The sequence below is a fragment of the Cicer arietinum genome, chromosome 7 (genome assembly GCF_000331145.2).
Source record: "Cicer arietinum cultivar CDC Frontier isolate Library 1 chromosome 7, Cicar.CDCFrontier_v2.0, whole genome shotgun sequence".
Lineage (NCBI taxonomy): Eukaryota > Viridiplantae > Streptophyta > Magnoliopsida > Fabales > Fabaceae > Cicer > Cicer arietinum.
In genome coordinates, this window is record NC_021166.2 from 54,617,628 (window position 1) to 54,638,984 (window position 21,357).

General features: G+C 29.2%; 3 protein-coding genes across 3 annotated transcripts; all 3 read right to left on the minus strand.

Moving 5' to 3' along the window:
* Nucleotides 1-1,215: 1,215 nt before the first annotated feature.
* Nucleotides 1,216-6,738, minus strand: LOC101494537 (uncharacterized). Its single transcript, XM_004510612.4, has 5 exons — nt 3,920-6,738; nt 3,126-3,742; nt 2,351-2,560; nt 2,051-2,265; nt 1,216-1,643 (listed from the first exon to the last, which is right to left on the minus strand). The coding sequence occupies exons 1-5, from the start codon at nt 6,465-6,467 to the stop codon at nt 1,622-1,624; spliced, it is 3,612 nt and encodes a 1,203-aa protein (XP_004510669.1). The 5' UTR covers nt 6,468-6,738; the 3' UTR covers nt 1,216-1,621.
* A 2,831-nt stretch (nt 6,739-9,569) lies between these two features.
* On the minus strand, nt 9,570-11,933 carry LOC101494013 (uncharacterized). The gene is made up of 2 exons (XM_004510610.4): nt 11,847-11,933; nt 9,570-11,162 (listed from the first exon to the last, which is right to left on the minus strand). The coding sequence occupies exon 2, from the start codon at nt 11,128-11,130 to the stop codon at nt 9,910-9,912; it is 1,221 nt and encodes a 406-aa protein (XP_004510667.1). The 5' UTR covers nt 11,131-11,162; nt 11,847-11,933; the 3' UTR covers nt 9,570-9,909.
* Nucleotides 11,934-16,163: 4,230 nt separating this feature from the next.
* Nucleotides 16,164-19,646, minus strand: LOC101493695 (E3 ubiquitin-protein ligase SINAT3-like). Its single transcript, NM_001364732.1, has 4 exons — nt 19,395-19,646; nt 19,063-19,253; nt 17,333-17,719; nt 16,164-16,693 (listed from the first exon to the last, which is right to left on the minus strand). The coding sequence occupies exons 2-4, from the start codon at nt 19,240-19,242 to the stop codon at nt 16,331-16,333; spliced, it is 930 nt and encodes a 309-aa protein (NP_001351661.1). The 5' UTR covers nt 19,243-19,253; nt 19,395-19,646; the 3' UTR covers nt 16,164-16,330.
* Between the last annotated feature and the right edge of the window lie 1,711 nt (nt 19,647-21,357).

Consider the following 21,357-nt stretch of genomic DNA (forward strand, 5'->3'; position numbering starts at 1 on the left):
ATAATGCTATTTGTCACTTAAGAAAAACTAATTTTCGTTGTACCAAAATTTTCAACTACTATAAATCATCAATAGGCGTGCAAAATAATTTCAACATTTGTTTTGTGCATTGCTTACTAAAAGGCCTATTTAGTTTGAGACATTCTTCACTTTTGATTACAAATTTTTATTCTTACTTAGTTCTCTGTTTTTGCAATTTTGTAGAGGATGCGGGAAAGATTGATTCACAATATTTTAAAAACAGAAAATGAAATCAAAATAAAGTGACAGTTTTTTACAATAAAAAATATGTATTTTAATCGAAATAAAGAGAATTTTGTGGTGGTGCTTATTCTTATACGAAGCTTGCCTATATTATAGAGAACATGTTCAAGTCAAACAAGTGGTAGTAATTCTCAACGTATAGGGTGTGGCATCGTGGCAGTGACAATGCAACCGATAAAATGTTGGGAGATTCAATATTGTTTGCGCATGTGCAATTTGACTTTGACTTCTAAAAATCAAGTGAAGGGTAAAAACTTTGGAGCCACGAAATCTTCAAAATGCTATGGACATCCCTATTTTCAATTCAAAGGGATGAGGTATACTACACAGAAATTTCTATGCATACAAATTGACCTTTCTCTAGAAACTCTTATATCTTCCTTGTGGATCTTCAATTGGTTATGGGATGTGACTTGATTAATCTACTTGAGTTCCTTACGTGGTCTTTATGTGCCACATCATGTTTTAGCAAAAAAACAAACTCATTTTGTTTAATGTGTTTTTTTTTTTTTACAAGTTTTAATGTTTGGTTCCTTGATATTTGCTCCAAAAGATTGAGGTGAAAATTTTTGTAAAAATTTCAAAGTTTATTAAAATTTTCCACAACTTAATAACCTTATCTCTCTAACTCAACATCTTCAAAAACAAAATTATTAAATAACTTTCATCAGTGACTTACATCCTTTCATTTCATCAATAATTTAATTATGACACTTTAAATTACACACTTTTCATAAAATAAGTGCTTAAATAATTATTGTTGACTTATCTTTTTTCTTTTTTTTAAATGTAATTGACTTATCAAGAAGTGGCTCTCAACCAGCGAGCACATCTCCTACAAACAATTGAAGCATCTCAAGTACCATAGAACCAAAAAAGTAAACATAAAAAACCCCACTATACTTTTTCTCATACCTCTAGAAACCAAATTGTTCTTTTGTTACTAAAAGCTTTTCAAACAAAAATTCATAAAGATTGTCATTGATAAGTCTCATATGTATGTATGATCATACATCCCCTTTTGTACTTGTTTTCAATACTAATCCATCCTACTAAACAGCATTCTTGGTGGAGAAATTCTCACTATGTTATCAAGTTAACAACAGCATGCAGTAGAACTATTATAATTTAACTATATTTTTCTCAACTATGTACAAAAACAAATTACAAAAGAGATTGACTTATGCTACCATGCATGCACAAAAACAAATTACAAAAGAGATTGACTTATGCTACCATGCAATGCAGGCATGCCATCATTTTCTTGAACCGTACAAACTCGCGATGACACGCCCCATTTCCCGTCTTCAACCGGGTTCATTCTCAAAAATAGTTTGAGCCAACATCGCATCCTGGGTTACTTCAACTTCCGCTTTAACCTTTTTATTAAGTAAAAAAAATCATTAATTACCATTATAAACAAAATAAAACAATGATAAACCAAAAAATATAGTTTGCTTTGAGAGATGATAATGTTTACTTTTTACACTGTCAATCAATCACAAACCACCATTTTCATGACTTTTATGTTAGATGTAATAAAAATTAAACTGTTTTGAAGATCGAACGGTTATGATTGATTCACAGTTAAAAACATTTACACCGTTAGTGCATATGAATTAATTTTTTTATATTTTTCGGTACTTTTACTGATATTTACCAAATATGTTTTTACTTTATTTCTTATGATTACAAATTTGAAGAAAACTAAACAAGCCTTGAGCTTCTATGCAACTCATACTTCAGCTGAATTATGAAACTACTAACCAAGCAAATGATTAATTACCTTTTGGTGGAGCCATTAACACCAAATACACCCTTCATTATTGAGTTTATATCAACGGATCGATCCTTCATCATCTTATCATGGTACATTTTGCTTCCAATCTCTGTAATTTGTTCCTCCACTTCTTCTAGTGGTTGGTCTATATTAAGCTGAAGTTCACCTTTCTTGATGACAGTAACACCAAAACCGTTTTCTTTAGCGTCTTGAAAAGCATCCTGTGGACATGTAATCCAAGTTTAAGAGAACTTCTAAAATTATTTATGGAACCGATAACACAGCCGACATTGTACAATTTAATACCTTAGGACGCCGTGCGACAACAAAGGCGTTGCCGCCTCCAAGCATTTCCATGTGAGTCTGAATTATGTAACAAAGGTTTTTGCAGTCACTAGGATCTTGGAAAGCAATCACATGATATGGCTTAGGCTCCAATTCGAGATCAGGAGCCATCTCCAATGAATAAAATCCAACTCTTTGTTCTCCATCTTCAACTCTATACAACTCGATGCACTGAAGAAAATAAACAAATTGATTCAGCATTATTGGATAGGAAAGAAGATAAAATACAGTAGGAGAGGAAAATCCGAAAAGTACAAATGAGACGAGTGGCTTTGATCCAGAAGAACAATCATTCAAGCACTTACAATATTTCATACTTAGGATCTGTTTGACAAGGGATAAATCGCTAATTTATAGCGAGCGGATAGTTTATATCATATAAGTGTGTATGATCAAAGTAGAGTTGTTTGGTAACAGTCTTCTCTCACGAGCTGATAGCATTTTTCATGAACTTATAGCATTTTTTGAGATGCTAGCTCAATTAGCATTTGAGCTTTTATAACGTATCATATTTTCTCATTTTTACCATTTTTGTCTTAATTGAAAAAAAATTAAGTGTTAATTCAAATATCTTTTTATGTCATTCCATACATATCAATCTGTCATTTTATCTGCTATCAGCTATAAGTTCATCTGTTATCCACTAGCTTATCCGTCATATGCTACTTTTTACCAAACAGTTTTGCTATTGAAATGGTTGAAACTAAGTATAGAAAAATATACATACAATCCATACCAGTACATATGGAAGATCTAGCCACCATAAGTAATCTTCTTCGTTGTCGTCTGTATATTCACGATATTTGCTAGCCACTGCTTGCGGTCCGAACAACTCCATCTCTCTTTTAAGCTTGTTGATTTTCTTCTCCACGAAACTCCTATTCTGATCAGGTAAGTTGTTCATCAGATTAGCCGCTTCCTCTATTTCTTTTTCAGTGATCCAGCGATCCAAATCCTTCCCGATATCCTTCATTACGGACTTAACTTCTGGATCTGTCTCAGCATTGTAACACTCCAAAAATTCCTGGGACCATTTCTTTGTGTGCTGCCAATATTCCTTCCCTGATTTTTTGCCGGCTTTAAGAGAACCATCACTTCCTTCAATAACAGTCTTCGGATTTTTTAACTTCTTAATTGGTGCTATAGAACCGTCAACCTTTACTTTTGAAGATGAATCAGCTGATTTTTTAGCAGATTCCTTCTCATTGTCCTTCTTCACCGGGTTCAAATTTTTGGTGGAAGTTGTCTTTTTCTTGTCTAGGAATTCGTTTAGGCACTCGGGAATTTTCTCCACGGAGGGTCCTTTCCATCGCGGTATGAATTTCTCGGGCGAATCATATATACTAATGCCATCTAGAGGAATAAAAGACCACTATTAGCATGATGTTTAAAATTATTCAAAAGAAAATGCAAACTAATATATCTTCAGAAATTAATCCTATAAAGTATGCTTTTAATTTTGTGAAACAACTAAAATAATGTAGCTTCACGAAATTAAAAGTTGATCACATTTAGAAACAGGAAAACTACCTGCTCCATAGTCGAGATTTTCAATATTTGAGTGGAGCCATTCATGGAGGTGAGAAAGTTTTCGGTTTTCTTTCAGCACTTTTTTCTCAAGACCTGTGAAGAAAGCATCTTTATCTTCATCATTCATCAAATAAAACGGGTCTCGTCCAGATAATTCATTATCACGGACTCGAAAGACAATGTCGCTAAGATGATCATCCTTCATCCAGTCAAGCTCTCCGCCACCATCTTCAGAATCTCCAAGCGATTCCATCTCGGTCGGTAGATCTAAAGATTGATTAACTCTCTCTTTTGCAATCATGTAGTTATCTCTAAATCCAGCTCTGATTTGTTTAACTATCGGCTCAACTTCATGGAAATTTTTCTCCAGCCAACTTTCTGTCTTTCCAGATGTTCTTGTCTCTTTACTATCACCATTAACTTCATGGTCAGAAGTTGTCTCGGAATTTTGAAGATTTCCCAATCCAGGTTCAACACCAAAGTCTTTCATGCTGTCGATCTTTGTCGGGACCATATCCTTCTGATCAGAATTTTCACTAGGATTTAGGTCAGGCCTAGAATCTGATACCATATTTAAAGTATCATTTATTTGTTTAATAGTTGGCTCGACTTCATCAAAGTTTTTTTCCACTGATAGACTTGCCTCAGTACCAAAGCCATTAACTTCACAGTCTAAAGTGGTTTCGCACTTTTGAAGGTCTTCCATTCCAGGTTCGATACCAGAATCTTCTGAGCACTCGTTCTTTGTTGGGCCGATTTCCCTTTCCTTCTGATTAGAATCCTCACTTGCATTTATGTCAGACTTAGAATACAACAATCCGTTTAATGTGTCACTTTTGGACACAAGTATATTCGTCTCCAAATTTTGCCACTTTTGGTCGTTAAAATCAACCGATTCGGAAGGCTTTGAATCAACAGTGTTTTCTTTCCCAAGTTCAATTTCGGATTTTGTAACGGGATCTTGTTTGTCGTGTTTCTTTGAAAGATAATCCTTGGCTTCCATAACAGACCGTATGATCCTTGGTTTCTTGCTCACTGAACTTTTATTTGTCATAAACGAGCCATTAATCGGAGTACACGAGGATTTATTATCTTCACTGTCCTTCATGGTCATAGCACTTCCATTGATTTCTATTTCCTCTTTATCAATTTCTCTATCATCACGAGCTATCTCGTGCAGGATTGAATTATCAACATTCCCCGTGACATCATCAGAAGTTCTTTGCCAAATTCCACTAGTATCTGTTGTTTCCCTTGCAACTTCATTTTGATGATTACATAAATTGTTATCTTGTTTGCTGTTCTTTTTTATGACTTCACTCTCATTGGAGGATTTCTCAATCACAGGCTCATCCATTTCCATATCCTTACTAACTACAGAACCGTCTCTTCCTTCGATTTCCCGTGCCCGTCTAGCCATTTCTCTGATTTCTCGAACTTTATAGTCCATATCCATAGATCCATTTCTCACTTCATCAAATGAATTCTGAACTACAAGTTTATCAGAATCAGAAGAAGCCTTAGCTTTCAGAATATTGTTCTTAAGCTGTTCCTTATCTAACTTAGGCTTTTTTACTCCTATCACCGATGTTTCCACACGTTCATGAATAACTTCCACAGCGCCCTTCATCAGCACCTCTTTCTCCTTTCTAGCCTTTACCTTCCTCATCATCATTTTCTTCTCCATTTCCGTATACTGAACATCTTTATCACCAAACCTAAACAATTTCTTGACTGCAAACAAAAGAACCAAAACACACAAAACTGTGCTTCCAACCCCAAAAAGCTTTGGAACCAACCAAGGTTGAACGACAAAGCCACGAACGGCCTGAATAAAACCACCCTCCTCCTCACCTTGAACAACAAACTTAGCCACAGAACTATTCCTTGCAATCACATTATTACCACTCTCCACCTCCCTAGCTAGCTTCTTAGCATCCAAAATCTTATACTTCACTTCAGATAAACCCTCAATTTCATTTCCCTCTCTCTGAACCCTATCTCTTCTCAAAATCTCTTGTTCATCAACAAATACCCTTTTAACACCACCAAATGAATCCTCATAAACAGTAAATATAGGATTAGACCCAATACCCCAATACTCAATATCTTTCCTATACTCATCAACCCAATTCTCTAATTTATTCAACAAAACAGAATCACCCAAAAGTTTTGATTTTTCTTCTTCCAATTCAACAATATTATCATCATCATCATCATCAAAAGATACCCTTTGAAAATTTACATCACTATTTTTTTCCACAAAATTACTAGAAACAGAAGATGGGTCATTGGGAATGTGAATAAGGGTTACCTGGTGATCATTAAGAAGCTTGTTCCTTAGGGAATTCCGTCGGTTAATGGGTCGTCGAAAATGGGCAAAAGTTTGAAACTTTCTTGATGTGGAACTTGTTAGATAGAAAGGGAAAGGGTTTATGTGAAATGGGGTGTTATGGTTTGATGAGATGTTTTTTGAGTTCAGTGTTTTGGGCTTGCAGAAAAATGGGAATGCAATGGTTTTGAAGCTTGAAACGTTAAGAGTATCCATGGATTAGATCAACAAGGTACATAGAATTATGGAAACAAGTGATGAAATGAAAGTATTGTTGAATTGAATTGAATGAAGCTTTTGATTAAGCTATGGTGAGTGAGAAATTGAATATATAATATTATTTATTTATTTTGCATGAAATCTAAATTGTTTAGCTTAGAAAGAATGGAGAAAATGGCTGAGGGTCAAAACCTCAAAAAGATAAAATTGTCGACTTAGGAACTGTGTTGTTCAGTGTTAAGCAATTGCAGAGAATAGACAATGATGTTGTTTTTGCAAGATTGTCATTTTTTGTTTGTTTGTGTGTATTAGAGGTCCATTACTTAATTCGATAAATTCACCTACTTGATAAAAAGTTACCATAAAAGTTTGTTTTATCTCTTTGTCTATACTTTAAATATATATTAACTTCAAATAACTTTTTTGTGAGATTTTACTTACTTAAAAGTTGAATTCTAGATAATAAAAGAGGAAAAACAAATATCTTTCAAATATATATTATTATCTTTGTTTTAAAATATAAGTTTCATTTAATACAAATTAAACAAAAACTTACCAGTATATAAAATTTGTGTGCTATTTTTTTTAAATTGACATTCAATTAAAATTTTTGTTAAACAATAGCACTGTAAATTAATTAGAAATACTTTATCTTAATATATATATAATAATTTAGAAAAATAGTATTTATTTTTAGGGACATTCTTTTTTTTTCTCTAAATAGGAGTTATATTAAGACATATTGATTGTAAGATTTTAGTCATAAATAATAAAACTAATATTTTAAGAGCCCGTGCCATGTAATAAGTATATAGATTAGATATTGTCATAAAAAATTTGTAATGTGAATTAATTACAAATCATTATTTATATCAATTTTAAGGTAGATATAATAATTAAAGTAAAATATCTTAAATGATTCAATTATTATGACTTTTGATTATTATTTATATAAATTTTAAGGTACATATAATAATTAAAGTTAAATATTTTAATGATTCAACTATTATGATTATGATTGGTAGGTGTATAATAATTCGAGATAGTTAATGAAAATATAAAAGGAGTTATGTATGAAAAGTTTTATAAGATTCGGATAATTTCAAATGGATCACTGAAGTTATCAATTATAAGATTTATATATTTATATAATACTTAGTTGATCACTTGCAACAATATAATTAATTTTAATTGAGAAAATGTTAATTTAAAAGATATAATTAGTTTAACTATATGATTAATTATAATTTTTAATTTAATTTAAATTAAAGATCTATTCAACTTAATTACCATATTTTTGCAAGCAATTAATCAAAATATTGTAATATTAAAAAAAAATTGGTGTCCATTAAATATTATTTCGTGTAGAATGTTGAGTGGAAAAACAAATTGGACTAAATGTTGCTTAGTTGTGAGTTTTTACATAAAAATAAAAATAAAATTAAGGGTGAACAATTATTTTGATATGTGTTAATGGGTGAGGCTTTGCTACTTTCTCTGAATGTTTTAAAATTGAAAATATCTTAAATATCTCCGTTGTAATTAATTTTGTATAATAAAATGATGATTAACAAAAAATATATTTGATGATTAAACTAATTAATTAAAGACACATTTAAGAAAACAAAGGCTAGTAAAAACATGTGTGGGTATTTTTTGTGATTTTGATAGATTTAATTATTATAGTGACAATGTCTCATATATTTAAGAATTAAAATGATTATTTAAAAAAATAATTAAAATATCATAATATTAATTTTATGAATTTAGAATTCTTCCCATTTCCATTTTTGATTTTGTATTCTTTTGATTTCACCTTTCAATTTTATTTTATTTTTATTTGATTTCTTTTTAAAATTGAATTTAACATTTTATATTTGATTTTAATTGTCATGCAGTCAATGTAAAAGTTTTAGACTATTAGAGATAAATTATAGTAAAAGTCAAAAAAAATATTGAAGAGTTAACAAAATTTTATGAGATTTAAAAAAAAAAACAAGAGGAACAAAACTATAAAAAAAAATTATAAGAAGACTAAATTATAGATTGAGCAAAACAGATGACTAAAATTAGATTTAAGCTTTTTATTTTTTATAATGGAGGTTGAAGATTTAGTGGTTTGTAATATTAAAAATAAAAACTGAATCAAATAGTTAAACCAAACTGCAACCAAAATATTAAACTATGATGGATAAATCAAAAACTGAATTGTACTACAAATCAGTTCCTTCAGTTTCTCAATTTCCTATTACAATTCAACTATTTTCGGGGTAGTTAAACAGTTCAATTCAAATTTATTTTTTATTTTTTAAACCCACTTAATATTAAGTTCGGTTCATTTTTAACTTTTTTAATAGTTCAAATATCAATTATTAATGGCAATTTAATTTGATTTGATTCACATAGAATCAATTCTACTAAAAGAAATATAGTTTAGTTTTTAGTAAAAATAGTTTTGATTCAAAAATAACGGATCGATTTGATTAGTTGAGTTTGGATTAAATAATTAACAGTTGAATTCGATTCTAATTCAATTTTCTTCATTGACCAAACCATAAAGCATAGTAAGAGGGACCTGTTTGCAATAGCAAGATTATGATGATGGGTAATGTGTGGGTATTATTAGTTTTGGCATTAATTTAAAAAAAATTATGATTCTATTCTTCTATGAAGATATTTAAAAACCAATATATGCAACCAACATTCCGCATTATATACAATCAACATATAAAATTTCACTTATAATTCACACTTATTTTGACTTACATAATAATTGTAAAGGAAAATCTACAGTCAGAATTTAGTTTGTATGCTCATCCATGTTAGTAAATATACCTATGATGCAAAGTCCATGCTATAAATATAATCAATCTCGGGTACCCACAGATCTATAGTGAACTCCCTCCTGGTAATAGGTTGAATCATTTATATATATATAAATATTATTGATCGGTAGTAGTCTCAAATGTTTTTTCTTTTCACATATACATATCTATTAGTGAATAGTTGTAATGTATCCATGATAGGGTATCAACTTCAAACCGTATTTGTTGGTACAATTTAAATAAAATGTGTCTTTCGAGGATAAGAAAAGCAACAAACAGCACAAAATTTGTCTCAATTTCAAGTTAGTCGTTGTTTGTCAATAAAAGAAAGACTAACTAAAAAAATACCCAACAAATGTTTCTTAATCCAACTTTGATAAGGAAATAAATTAAAAAAACCCCTTAAAACTTCACCTTCATTTTGGTCATAACTAACATATACATAATTAAATATAAATAATACTACTCCCTCTGTGCTTATTTATAACAAGGATCAACAAAATTTGATGTATTTAATCTAAATTTTAGATCAAATACATCAATTTTTATCGACTCATTTTTGTTTATAAGTAGGAACAGAGGGAGAACTACATATATTATACCAAAATACATAGCTATGTTGGAGTACTTGGCAATGAAACCAAACTGTTAGTGTGTAGCCATACCTCAAAATAACCCTCAGCAATGCCCTCGATCTTTGTCAATTGTCTGGTCTTGATATTGTAACTAAAATTTATCCTTTTACCTGTTTCACATAAAGCTACTTGAAATATAATTTGATCGTCGATCCACAAACGAAATTCCACAGTCATAATTTTAAGCTCACGGCCGCAAGCAGCAGCATAATCAAAAGGTCCCATTTCGTGATAAAGAGACCAATTTCCTGTATCAAAATCCAAAATGAAGATTTGATACGTTGTAGAAAAACCTTTATTCTTAATGCAAGAAAGGCGATTTCCCATCCATAAAAGCATTGAAAGTGGACCACTAAACATCGACGTAAAGGGAAGTGGACATTCTCGTATAATAATTTCCTTGTCAACATCCATCACAATCACTTCATCAAATGTTATCCAGTAAAGATCATTGTCTCCACTATAAAGTGGTTTCCATAAAAAACACCACTCATCAGGAGCTTCTTTTCTAGCTATCTCTTTCCATGAGTTATCTATTCCAATTCTTAGCACATAGAAAACATACCAATCAGCACCCGAAACCTCAAGGATGTCTATAAAGAACAACTTGAATTTGCCAGTGCGAGGAACACGTGCAATAGTACATTGCAGAGAAATTACTACAGGTTTCTGAGAATTGGGAATAGGAGGAATTCTAAGCCAGCACTTGAGGATGGGGTTTGCAATGATAATTTGCCTACAAATATTCGTAAGCAGCAATATGCCATCACAAGTACTGATTACATTTCCCATTTTTGAAGGTGTTCCAAAATCAATCATTTCAAATTGGCCATTCACACCATTAATATCCATGAAATAAGAACTACTTTGTTCAATGCAATTTTCAACATAAAGACCAGGTTTAAATCGTGCACGGTGAAGTTCATACACTTCAGCAAACTCAGAACTGCTAATAATAGCAGCCCAAGATTTGCAAACATACCTTGCATACTTAAGCAGACAATTAAGAGGAATGAAACTGAAGATATCAAACATCAAATCTTTTGGAAGCAGAAGCTTTGAAATCACATTACAACTCTGAGTACTATCTGAGTTTTGATTCATATTCTTCTTGGCATCATCATGTGACATAGAGTCTGAATCAGAGCAACTGCACTTCAATATGGATTTAAATATCTGGTTTCCACATCTTCTATCCATTACAATTAATTAATCTTATACTGCTTCAATTACTGCATACACAATAGAGTATAGTCCAAAGCAAACACATTAGTTAAAGCATAAATTATACTAATTACCAAATTTAATTGAAATGAGATAAAGCAAATTTTACCTATAATAATTGGATTATTGCAAATAATTTTAACACTATTAATCAAATAAAATCGTTATATCATCAAAAATATTTTACTTTAATCAAAATTATCCTAAAATTAATATATACTATTGATTGAAATGGTTTTATAGTGTAAAAAGTTTGATAGTGATAAATATTGAGAACAATATATCATCATATGATAATATGAGAGATTAATAATAATGAGTAAATCAGTATTTTAGTCTCTTTAGGTTTATCCAGTTCGTTAAAATTTGATTTTTGCGGTGAAATTAACACAATCGCAGTCATGTTGCAAAAGCTAACGATTTTCCCAATTCCACAATGAAAATCATTTTTTTTCTTCCAAATTTAGCACCGTAATTATAATGATTTTATATTTTTCTTTGATGAAATTAATAATAGAATTGATTCTTTTAAAAAAAATTAAAGAGTATTTGATATTTGGTAAATTTAAAAACTAAATTACTCTTGCAGTCGTAAATTGAGAATTTACTCAAATAATAATAATAATAATAATAATATTAAAGGAGAGTGAGTGAGTGATGAGAGTAAGCAAAAGGGATTAAAAGAAGCTTACCCGGTGACTGTCACTCTAAAATGGCGTTCGCTTTTTTCCTTTTTCTTATTACGTCTGCTTTGTGGAGTAACAATTCTTTCGTTTTTAAGTATGTTACTTTGCGGCTGGGCTCAAGCCCATTATTATTATTTTTATTCTAATTTTCTTTTTTTTTTGACAAATGTTTTATTTATTTTATTAATCCTCTTTATTTATTTTACATTTTAAGGTTTTGTAAAAAGAAAATACATTTAAGGGTTTAAAACAATGTTTTATATTGAGGATATTTTGTTTTTCTATCATCTTTTTAAACTCTCTATTATATTTTACATTAAAATTTATATATTAAAATATATTTTTATTTTGAGATCGCATCTTTGTCTTATGTTTGTTTGAACGATAATTTTTTTTGTCGTCAAATTTTTTATTTATTTTTCTAACAAATAAATAATTATTAATTTAATAAATAAAATAACAAAATTATATTAATAAAATCAAACAACATACATTTAGTAAAAAAAATACAACAATGTATATTATTTAAACAACTTCATCCTAATTTGAAGATAAATAAACAATTTCATTATATTTTGTTAACAACTTTCTCCTGTTTTTTCTCCGACTCTAATAAATAAAAAATAATAATAAGAATTAATCGTTTTTATTACATTTTAGTATATAAATTTTAATGTACGTTAGAATGGAGAATCTCAAATAATAAAGATATAGAAGCAAAATATACTCACACAGATCCTCACATTGTTTATGGTCAACCTAATAATATTTTAATTTTTTAATTTTAAAATAATTAAAAAAAATTAAAGTGAATATTTATTTAATACTTGACAAAAACTGTAAGACTCAATTAGTCAATTTAATCTTTGAGAAAAATTAAATGGGGACGACTTAGTCTTTTATGTTTTATACTTCATTTAGTTGATAAAAAAAAGATATTGAAAAAAAGTAAAGAAAGTTAAAAGAGAAAAAAAAAATAGAAAAAAATTATCTAGCTGTTTAATATAAAAAAAAAAAAAGTAATCTAAATGCTCTAATATTGTAAAGTCATTTTACATTGTCATCTAATAAAAATAATCAAATTTAACACATCGACTAAATATATTTCATTGAAATAAAAATTTAAAAAATAATAAATAAAATAGTCATCATTCAATAATTAAAAAAAAAACAAAAAGAAGCTATACCAAAAGTTGAATGATCGTTTAGCAACATTTTTTTTTCCTTTATGAAGTTCACTGACTAAGAAAAAAAAAACATATAGAGATTTTTGCAAATTAATTTAGCAGATATAACATGATCAATGAGATGAAGAATTTGTATATGTTTTAACATTTTTTGCATCAAAAAATCATTTTTGATGCAAAACAATATAAAACGAAATTCGGAAAGAAAGTGGAGGTGTGTTAGTAGACTAGATTGCAAAATATGGATGCGAGACAAATGACAAATTACAAAATTACAATCTAATTAGATTTTCTTAATTTTAATTTAATTAAAATATTTTAAATTTATGTGTTAAAAATGTCAATTTTTATTAGATGCAATGTAAAATACACTTGAGTCGTAATAAAAAATGAAAAAATGTATGTATTTATAAGATGACATAAATATTTTTAAAATATATTTAGATGTAATTAAAATAATAAAAATTAATATTTTATTTCAATTAACAAAAAATCAGCATATTAAAAGAGAAAAACATATAATATTTAGTTTATTAGATTGAAATATTTTATTTGATTGTTATGAAATTTATTTTATATATTTACTTTCTTTATTTTTGTTTTTATAACTTATAATTTTTCATTGATTGTACCAAAATACTTATTTTAACTTTTTTTTTTATCATATCTATTTTTTGTTTAATTTTATTTAAGGAAATATGTTATTTTATAAATATATTTTTTTTGTATCATCATTTATTTTTATTTTTCTTATACTAAATAATTAAATAATAAACTTATTTTTTATTAGTTATCTCCTTTTTTCACTTTCTTTTTTCTTTCGTCCTTTTTTTAATCAATGAAATAAAATTTAAATACAAAAGTGAATAATCATCTATTTAAATTTAAAAATCGGTGATGTCTACTGAAAATGTTGACGTGGCAGTGCATTAGCATTAATGTCACAATTTTCTATTTATTTGTTCTCCAAGTAATTTATTTATTAAAAAAAACAAATTTTTTAAGGATCTTCATTTTAAACCTTAAATATTCATAACAACAACTCTAAAAATCTAAATAAAAAAAGAATATTCTTTTATATTTTTTAAAACATAAGAATTTTAATGAAAAATAAGATAAACGATGTGTTATAATTAAATAAAAATTATGGTGCAAGCAAGTGGTTTATTTATTTGATGAAAAGTTGAATGAGGGCCAAGTTCACACATTGACTTAGTTTGGATTGGAGGTATCCTGTTCAACTGTCGTGCAATCAATCATACATGTTGATCCAAGTTTGGAAAATATATTCTATAAATATGGTACTAATTTAGTACTATTTGAATTTTGTTTCGTATTCTTGACATGATCTCGGACTTCTATGTCTACCCATTATTAATCAATTATAAAACTACAACATTTTATAACTAGTTTAGATTAACTTATTTGAAATTATTTACTATAATTAATATTTGTAAAACTATTTAAGATAATTTATAAAAATAATTTGTGATATATTGATTGTTGAAAAATTAGGAATTACAGAAACTACAACGGATCAAATAGTACACGAGACTTTAATAAATGCTAAAATCTATTTTTTATATTTAATTTATTTATAATCAACATGAGACTAATCACTCCAACATGTAAACCCTTTTCAACTTTCTTTTACAAATTTTCTAATATAAAATTTTTGAAATAATTTTATTTTATTTTATCTTCTATTAAAATAAATAAATAAATATATATAAGTACTGATTTGATATAAGTATTTCTGCTATAACAGTCCCAAAACACTTAACAGAGAGAAGGCCGTTTGCAGTTCATAGGAGTAAGAAATGTCGATTTTTTTTCCTTTTTATTAATTTAAATTTTTACATTTTTTTTGTCAATTTTTTTCTTTTTCTGTTCCAAATGTGTTACTTTCCAGTGGGCATTAACTCAAGCCCATTATTTTGTATTTTTTACCTCTGAAAAAAAACTTAATATAACTTTTCTTTTGCAATAATAAAATTCTATGAAATAATTAAAAATAAATAAATAAAATACAGAGAAAGTCTAAATACATTTCATCAAAAAATCAAGTGTTCAATATCAGTCACCATATCGACAAAAACTTAAGTAAACGCAATCAAAATGACCACCTTAGCTAGCTGGTTGCAATCATGTTTGTTTTTCTTTTAATGAACTCCACTGGAAAGTTTAAACAAAGTAACCAAATAAGTTTTCTGCACTTTACAATCAAAGAATCAAATTCAAAGGTATCACGTTCAAAGTCGTCTACAATTAACTTGACATTTTTCTTAAAAATATATCAAAAATACATCTATAATCCTTTAAGATTAAATTAATTCTAACTTAAATCTTTCAAATTTATTTTATCTCGATTTAGTTATTTAAGAAAAAAAATTATTGGAAAAAAAATCATTTAAAAAATAGTAAATGGTTATAATATGTAAAATAATAATTTTTTTTGTCAAACACTGTGATACTTTTATTTCAGCATGTTGTATGTACTCTTTGTGATTTTTTTCTTATAAAGTGGAATCATCATTGAGACAACTACTTACAACTGGATGCAATTGTGTAAGACAGTGAGTCTCAAATCAAACTTTTCACTAGAATATCCACACAAAAATGTAGAGCAACGAACATGTGTCAACTATTATTTCTTTTTGACAAATGTGTCAACTATAATTGTGGATGTTAAAGACAGTAAAATGCACATTATTTGAAACAAAATGACAAGCAAGTTATTGTCTGTGTTCGAAACTATCTATTTGAGTTTTCAGACATAAACACCCAGGGGCATGAATGAGAAGACTTATATAAACAATTTGTGACATTTTTCAGTTTTCAGGTTATTTTCATAAACTATTAAGGATAACTAATGAAAATAGTTTGACTTTGTTTTATATTTTGTTATAGAAATAATTTATACATAAACACTTACATGATAAACTTTTATGGTATAGACATTTAATTAAGTTATTTATCTAAACATGATCATGGAAAGGATGTAAACAAGTTTATTCCATACAGAAAAATGCAAATTAACAACAATGCAAAATTTAAACGCTTGTGAGCAGAAGAAGAAAACTGTTGAAGGAATTCGGCATATGATACACTTGGGAACAAAGATTTGACAAGTGTGTTGGTTAGAAAAGTGAGAGGAATATGTTATTTTGTTAGATGAAAACAACATCACCATTCAGTAAGTTTAATGTAATTACTTTCCAAAATTATCAACAACTTGTAAGAACATCAATTCAACCCTACATAGCTTATATATATGGAGGGAAAAGATGCAAACAAAACAATTTAGCTACACAAGTTTGGTATGCACACACCACCTTCAGGGTTTTGCTGTTCTTTCCATATCCTTCCCGTTACGCGCAACTTCAACTCTTTCCTATCTCCGCCCGAGAAGAAAAGTGCCATGTTGCGGTACACAATGAGGCCGTCATGACTATCTCTGACTTTCTTGTGACTATCTCTAATGCTCCTTGGACTGCCCTCATAGATTAGTTTGCGCCCGTTTCCTCCTACCTCGAGACTGTAGCTGTAGCTTCTGGCGTCTCTTTCGTCGCCCATGAAACGGAGGAATGCCATGTAAACTGGAGCCATTCCAAGTTGAAAGGCTTCAAAATGGAGACAAAAATATTGTCCAAAACAGTGGAAGACCTAACAGAAACATTAAAACAGTATATTGTATCACTGTATCAGTTTGGATGAGATGAGAAAACAATAAGTGTAAGTTGGTGATATGTGCTTGTGCATTAAATCAACCAAACTCTGCTGCAAATGCATGGTAATGAATATGGCCTGTGTAACTTTAGCTTGAAGGCATGTCCAAATCTCTGACACTGACAAGATATTGACACAAGTAATTTCATACAACCACTTCTATTTTTTCAAATTGTCGGTACCATGTTCGGTATTTGTATCTGTGTCAGTGCTTCCTAGAATATGACACCAAGGCATTGGTTTTTTCTTGTGAGGGTGGGGGAAAGGTTAGAACATGATAAGGAGAGGAAATGTTAAGATCTTTGCTATTGGACCACCAATATTTGTCCACGCTTCAGATGTCTAGATCTGAGTGTGACGAATGTGTGTTCAGTTGAGAGTCTCACACTAAATAGAAATTTGGCAAATTAGTCACTATGAGGCCTCAGCATTCCTCACCTATGAGCTAGCTTTTGTGGTTGAGCTAGATACATACCCAAATTCTGATTAAGCATATAGTTTCATTATGCCTCACTAACCTAAAATCTTATGTCATTTTTGTTTCCTTTTTTTATTCAAAAGTAGTATTATACTTACTGTTAACATCCATGTAGCATTTTCTACTTCCATCGGATTTGACTTGACATAACGATGATTAAAAGTGCATCCAGAATGCATATCAACTCTATGGTCGTCCCTTAAATGAGCAACAAGGTGTGGAATATCCCCGACAACAGAACAGTCCGACCCAGCATACGGACAGTTGTAAGGTCTGAAGTTACAAATCGACTCATGTTTCAGTTTGCTGTAATATGGAAATATCTCCGGACACCCGACAGAGGTATATCTGCAAGGAAGTTCAAGTGATTCTGCTATCTTCTCCAATGCTAAACAGCGAATATCACCGAGCTCCTGTCTGCAAGTCGGGCACCTGTTGTGTACCCTTGTCTTACAAGTTGAACATAGGGTATGCCCATTATGGCACTGCAAAAACAAAAGTTAAAATTGTTTTTAAGAAATTGTCAAATAGCACTGATGAAAGTTTTCTGGGGTCAACTCAAACCCTGTGACCAAGAGTAAGACAAAGTTTCAATATAGGCTTCAACACCAAAGAAAAAGTTCAACAAGAATCCAACAACTCTAGATGTTTCACTCTCAGTCTCATCTCACTTGGATATATATGAATACTTGTGGCATTTTCTATAAAGAATGCATAGAAATTGTCACTTACTCAAATTTTATGATTAAACTTCCTAGTTATATATGTCAGGTTTTATGGCCTATTCAATAGGATCAAATTATCAATAAGTTAATCCTAAGCATAACTTAGAAACTCTTAATGCATTGCAGAAGCTACACTCTTCTATAGCTTTTGGAAAATCATGGTGGCCCACACATTGATTTTACCAATTCCACCGTGAAACCAAACATGTACTAGACAACCCTATTCAGAAAAACGCGGTATTGATTCCTCTCACAATCAAGTAGTAAGGCATTGATTAAATTTCTCAATCCTTATAGGGAAGTTCATAAATTATATAGCCTCATAACTGTTGTGTCCAATTTTTTAATCCTTTTGAAGTGTATAGTCCAATAACTGTATTGCTTAGCCATTAAAAACATTTAATGTTTATCTTCCAAAATATCCAAATAGCACCACACCCTAGGTAGGAAAATCAAAGTGTATATAAAATTCTGCAGAGCAAGATAAATAGGAAAAACAACTAAGCTATTGCTATCCTCACAAACACTGCCAATTTCATATATCCCAAACTATACATAATTTTTTTTTTGTAAGCCAGGTATCCCCGTGTGCAACTGCAGCGACTAATTCCTCAAGATAACCGATATCAATTTACGGATTTACCTCTCCCAACATATGTTTTCTATGAGCAGTAGTCAGGGATCGAATCCTCGACCAAATGGTTAAGCGACCCAAACATTTACCACTAGTGTAGACCAAGTTGGTTAATCATATAGAACTTTACCTTAAGTAAATAAGTTCCAAAAAAGAAGAAACTCATGATTAGACACAATTCAATTTTTTTTTTTTATCAAAAACACATTTTTTAAATCATGGACACCCTTATTCTTATTCCAAACGCTTCTAGTACTAAACATAAACCCAAATCATTCAAAACCAAAATTCAAGCAAAACACAAGATCCACATAACAAAATCTAACCCAAAATTTCCCAAACACAATTCCACACTTTCCCCTACAATCATACCTTAAAAAAAACAAAAAACAAAACAAGGAAAAAAGGTAGTACTTTTGATGCAATCCAACCCATGAAGCAAAAAGGGAAAACAAAACAAAAAACAAACCTGATGAATAGGAGGGTACATTGAATTGGTACAAACAGGGCATTCAAGAAGCTCATGAACACTTGTAGAAGTTGGAGTACCATTGCTATGTAGTTTAGAAGTTGAAGAAGAAAACTGATGAGGATGCAAATCTTCATCCATCGTGATCATAGAAGACACAGTACTACTATCTGATTCCATGATTTTTTCAGCTAAAATCACAAATATAACAAAGAATCAATCAAACCAAATCAATTAAAGATACAATGATTTTCTTCAATCATGTATTAATTATGCATATGATGAAGAAGAAAAAAATGAAAATTGATAAAGTTTTTTGAGTTGAAGTTTACCTGGGTGGAAGCCTTGAATGTAAATTTGAAGAGAGAAGAGAAGAAAGGGAAGAATTTGAAGTTGGTTGATGAGAGAAACCGAACCCCAGATAGGAATCTAGGATGTTTTTGTTGTTCCTACCTTGTTATTTGAAATAACTATTGACCTTTCGATCAAAATCCAACGGTTGTCAGAAGCACTTTACCGAGAGAGAGAAAAAGTTGAGTGTGTTAGGTTCAGCTGTGTTGGGTGAAGTTAACTAGAGAGTTTCACCATCATCATTGGTCATGGCAAGGCATGTAATCAATGTGAGAGAATATCTTATTTTCTATTTAAAAGAAAATACATTTCAAGATTAAATTCATAGCAATGCTACATTTATTAACTTTGTATAAAAGTTTTAACTTTCTATGTTTGATCATTTATATAATATAATAATAATCAATAGTTTCATTGGTTAATTTTAATGTTTATAATAAATTATTAAACTAAATAATTATTCAGGTCAAAGTTACTTCTGAAGGAACTTGATCCTTCCATATACATTTTGTCATGTATATCAAATTATTTTCTAAATATATATACATATATAAATGGTAAAAGATCATTCAAATATGAGTAATGTTTTTTAAATTATTAGTGCAAGTAAATGAGTTTCTCTTTTTATATGACCAGATTTTTTACATTATATTGAATCCATTTTTATCTACTTAACATGTGTCACAAATTTATGTAGAATAGTTTTTATAATTAAAAAAAATAAAATCATATTGAAAAGTGTGTGTTTACCTGACTCACTAAATAATTATATAATAATTTGGGTTTTAGAAGGAAAAAAAATTCTCCCAATTTTTTTAAGATTTAGTGCTAGCATCATTTTCCATATCTTTTTATATATGTCACATATTTTATAGGTCTTTCATCTAAGTTTGTCCTCTCCTATAGCATCATTTTTAATATCTTTTAATTAATATCTTTTAATTATATATGTCAAATGTATTAGCCTGTTTAATACTTATAATTCTACAATGTGGATCGAAACACTAGTGTAAACCGTTAAAAGGATAATCATTTAGATGACCCTATAGCAATATATAGTGCCATTATATATATATCATTGTTGAATTACACTATGGTTTCATTTTATTATAAAGAAAAACCTATGGTTCATTTTGTTTGAACTGGACAAGGGTCCCTTATGTAAACCTTTTCCCATGCATGCGGGATGTTCTTTTCATAAAGTTATTTTATTAAAGTGTATAATTCAAGACTTGTTTGTTATATATTCTAAAAGAATGATTTAGGTATTAAATAATTTTGAGATTTAAAAAAAAACAGAAATTATTTTATTGTTTTTCTGTTGTAGTAATTTTTTTTAAATTGTTATAAAAAATATTTTGTTGATAAACTATTAAAAAAAAATTATTTGAAATAATTTTTATATTATTTTTAAATTCTCATTTTTTTTATAAAAAAGTTATAACAAATAGAAAAAAAATTTAAAAGTGATCACTTATTTAAGAAAAAGTAACTCTTTTACAAAAATAACTTAACAAAGGAATACTTAATCCCGAGAATCCTAGCCTTTGCAAGAACAAGAACCCTACACATCAGTTTTGTTTTTTGTTAAGCCTACACTTTAGTTCTAATCTCTAATTTAATATTGGGTTACTTCATATAAAAAAATTGCGAATGATATGAATTGTTTCATTTTTATCTTATTTTATTTTGTTTTTCTACTTTTATCTCAAGATTTGTGATATTAATATTTGTTTTCTATTCTTAAAAAATAAATTCAAAATTTTAAAAAAAAGTAAATTGAAATACTAGACCACCTTAGGACCTGTTTACTATACGAGATGAATTTCTATTTTTCATTTTTTAAAATTGTCAATTTTATTTGTTAACTATAAATGATTTTTTTAATTGCAAATATATCCAACAATAACAATGATGTAAACCACTTTGAAGTCAATCATTTTT

Bases quoted from the DNA above. Each gene is read 5' to 3' on its own strand.
- LOC101494537 (XM_004510612.4), bottom strand. From the start codon at position 6,467: ATGGATACTCTTAACGTTTCAAGCTTCAAAACCATTGCATTCCCATTT. The intron at 3,743-3,919 runs GTAGTTTTCCTG...TTATTCCTCTAG, and splicing joins AAATCTCGACTATGGAGCAG to ATGGCATTAGTATATATGAT. The intron at 2,266-2,350 runs GTATTAAATTGT...ACATGTCCACAG, and splicing joins TTGTCGCACGGCGTCCTAAG to GATGCTTTTCAAGACGCTAA.
- LOC101493695 (NM_001364732.1), bottom strand. From the start codon at position 19,242: ATGGAATCAGATAGTAGTACTGTGTCTTCTATGATCACGATGGATGAA. The intron at 17,720-19,062 runs GTTTGTTTTTTG...TTGTTTTTGCAG, and splicing joins TGTACCCTCCTATTCATCAG to TGCCATAATGGGCATACCCT. The intron at 16,694-17,332 runs GTAAGTATAATA...TGTTTCTGTTAG, and splicing joins ATGCTACATGGATGTTAACA to GTCTTCCACTGTTTTGGACA.
- LOC101494013 (XM_004510610.4), bottom strand. From the start codon at position 11,130: ATGGATAGAAGATGTGGAAACCAGATATTTAAATCCATATTGAAGTGC.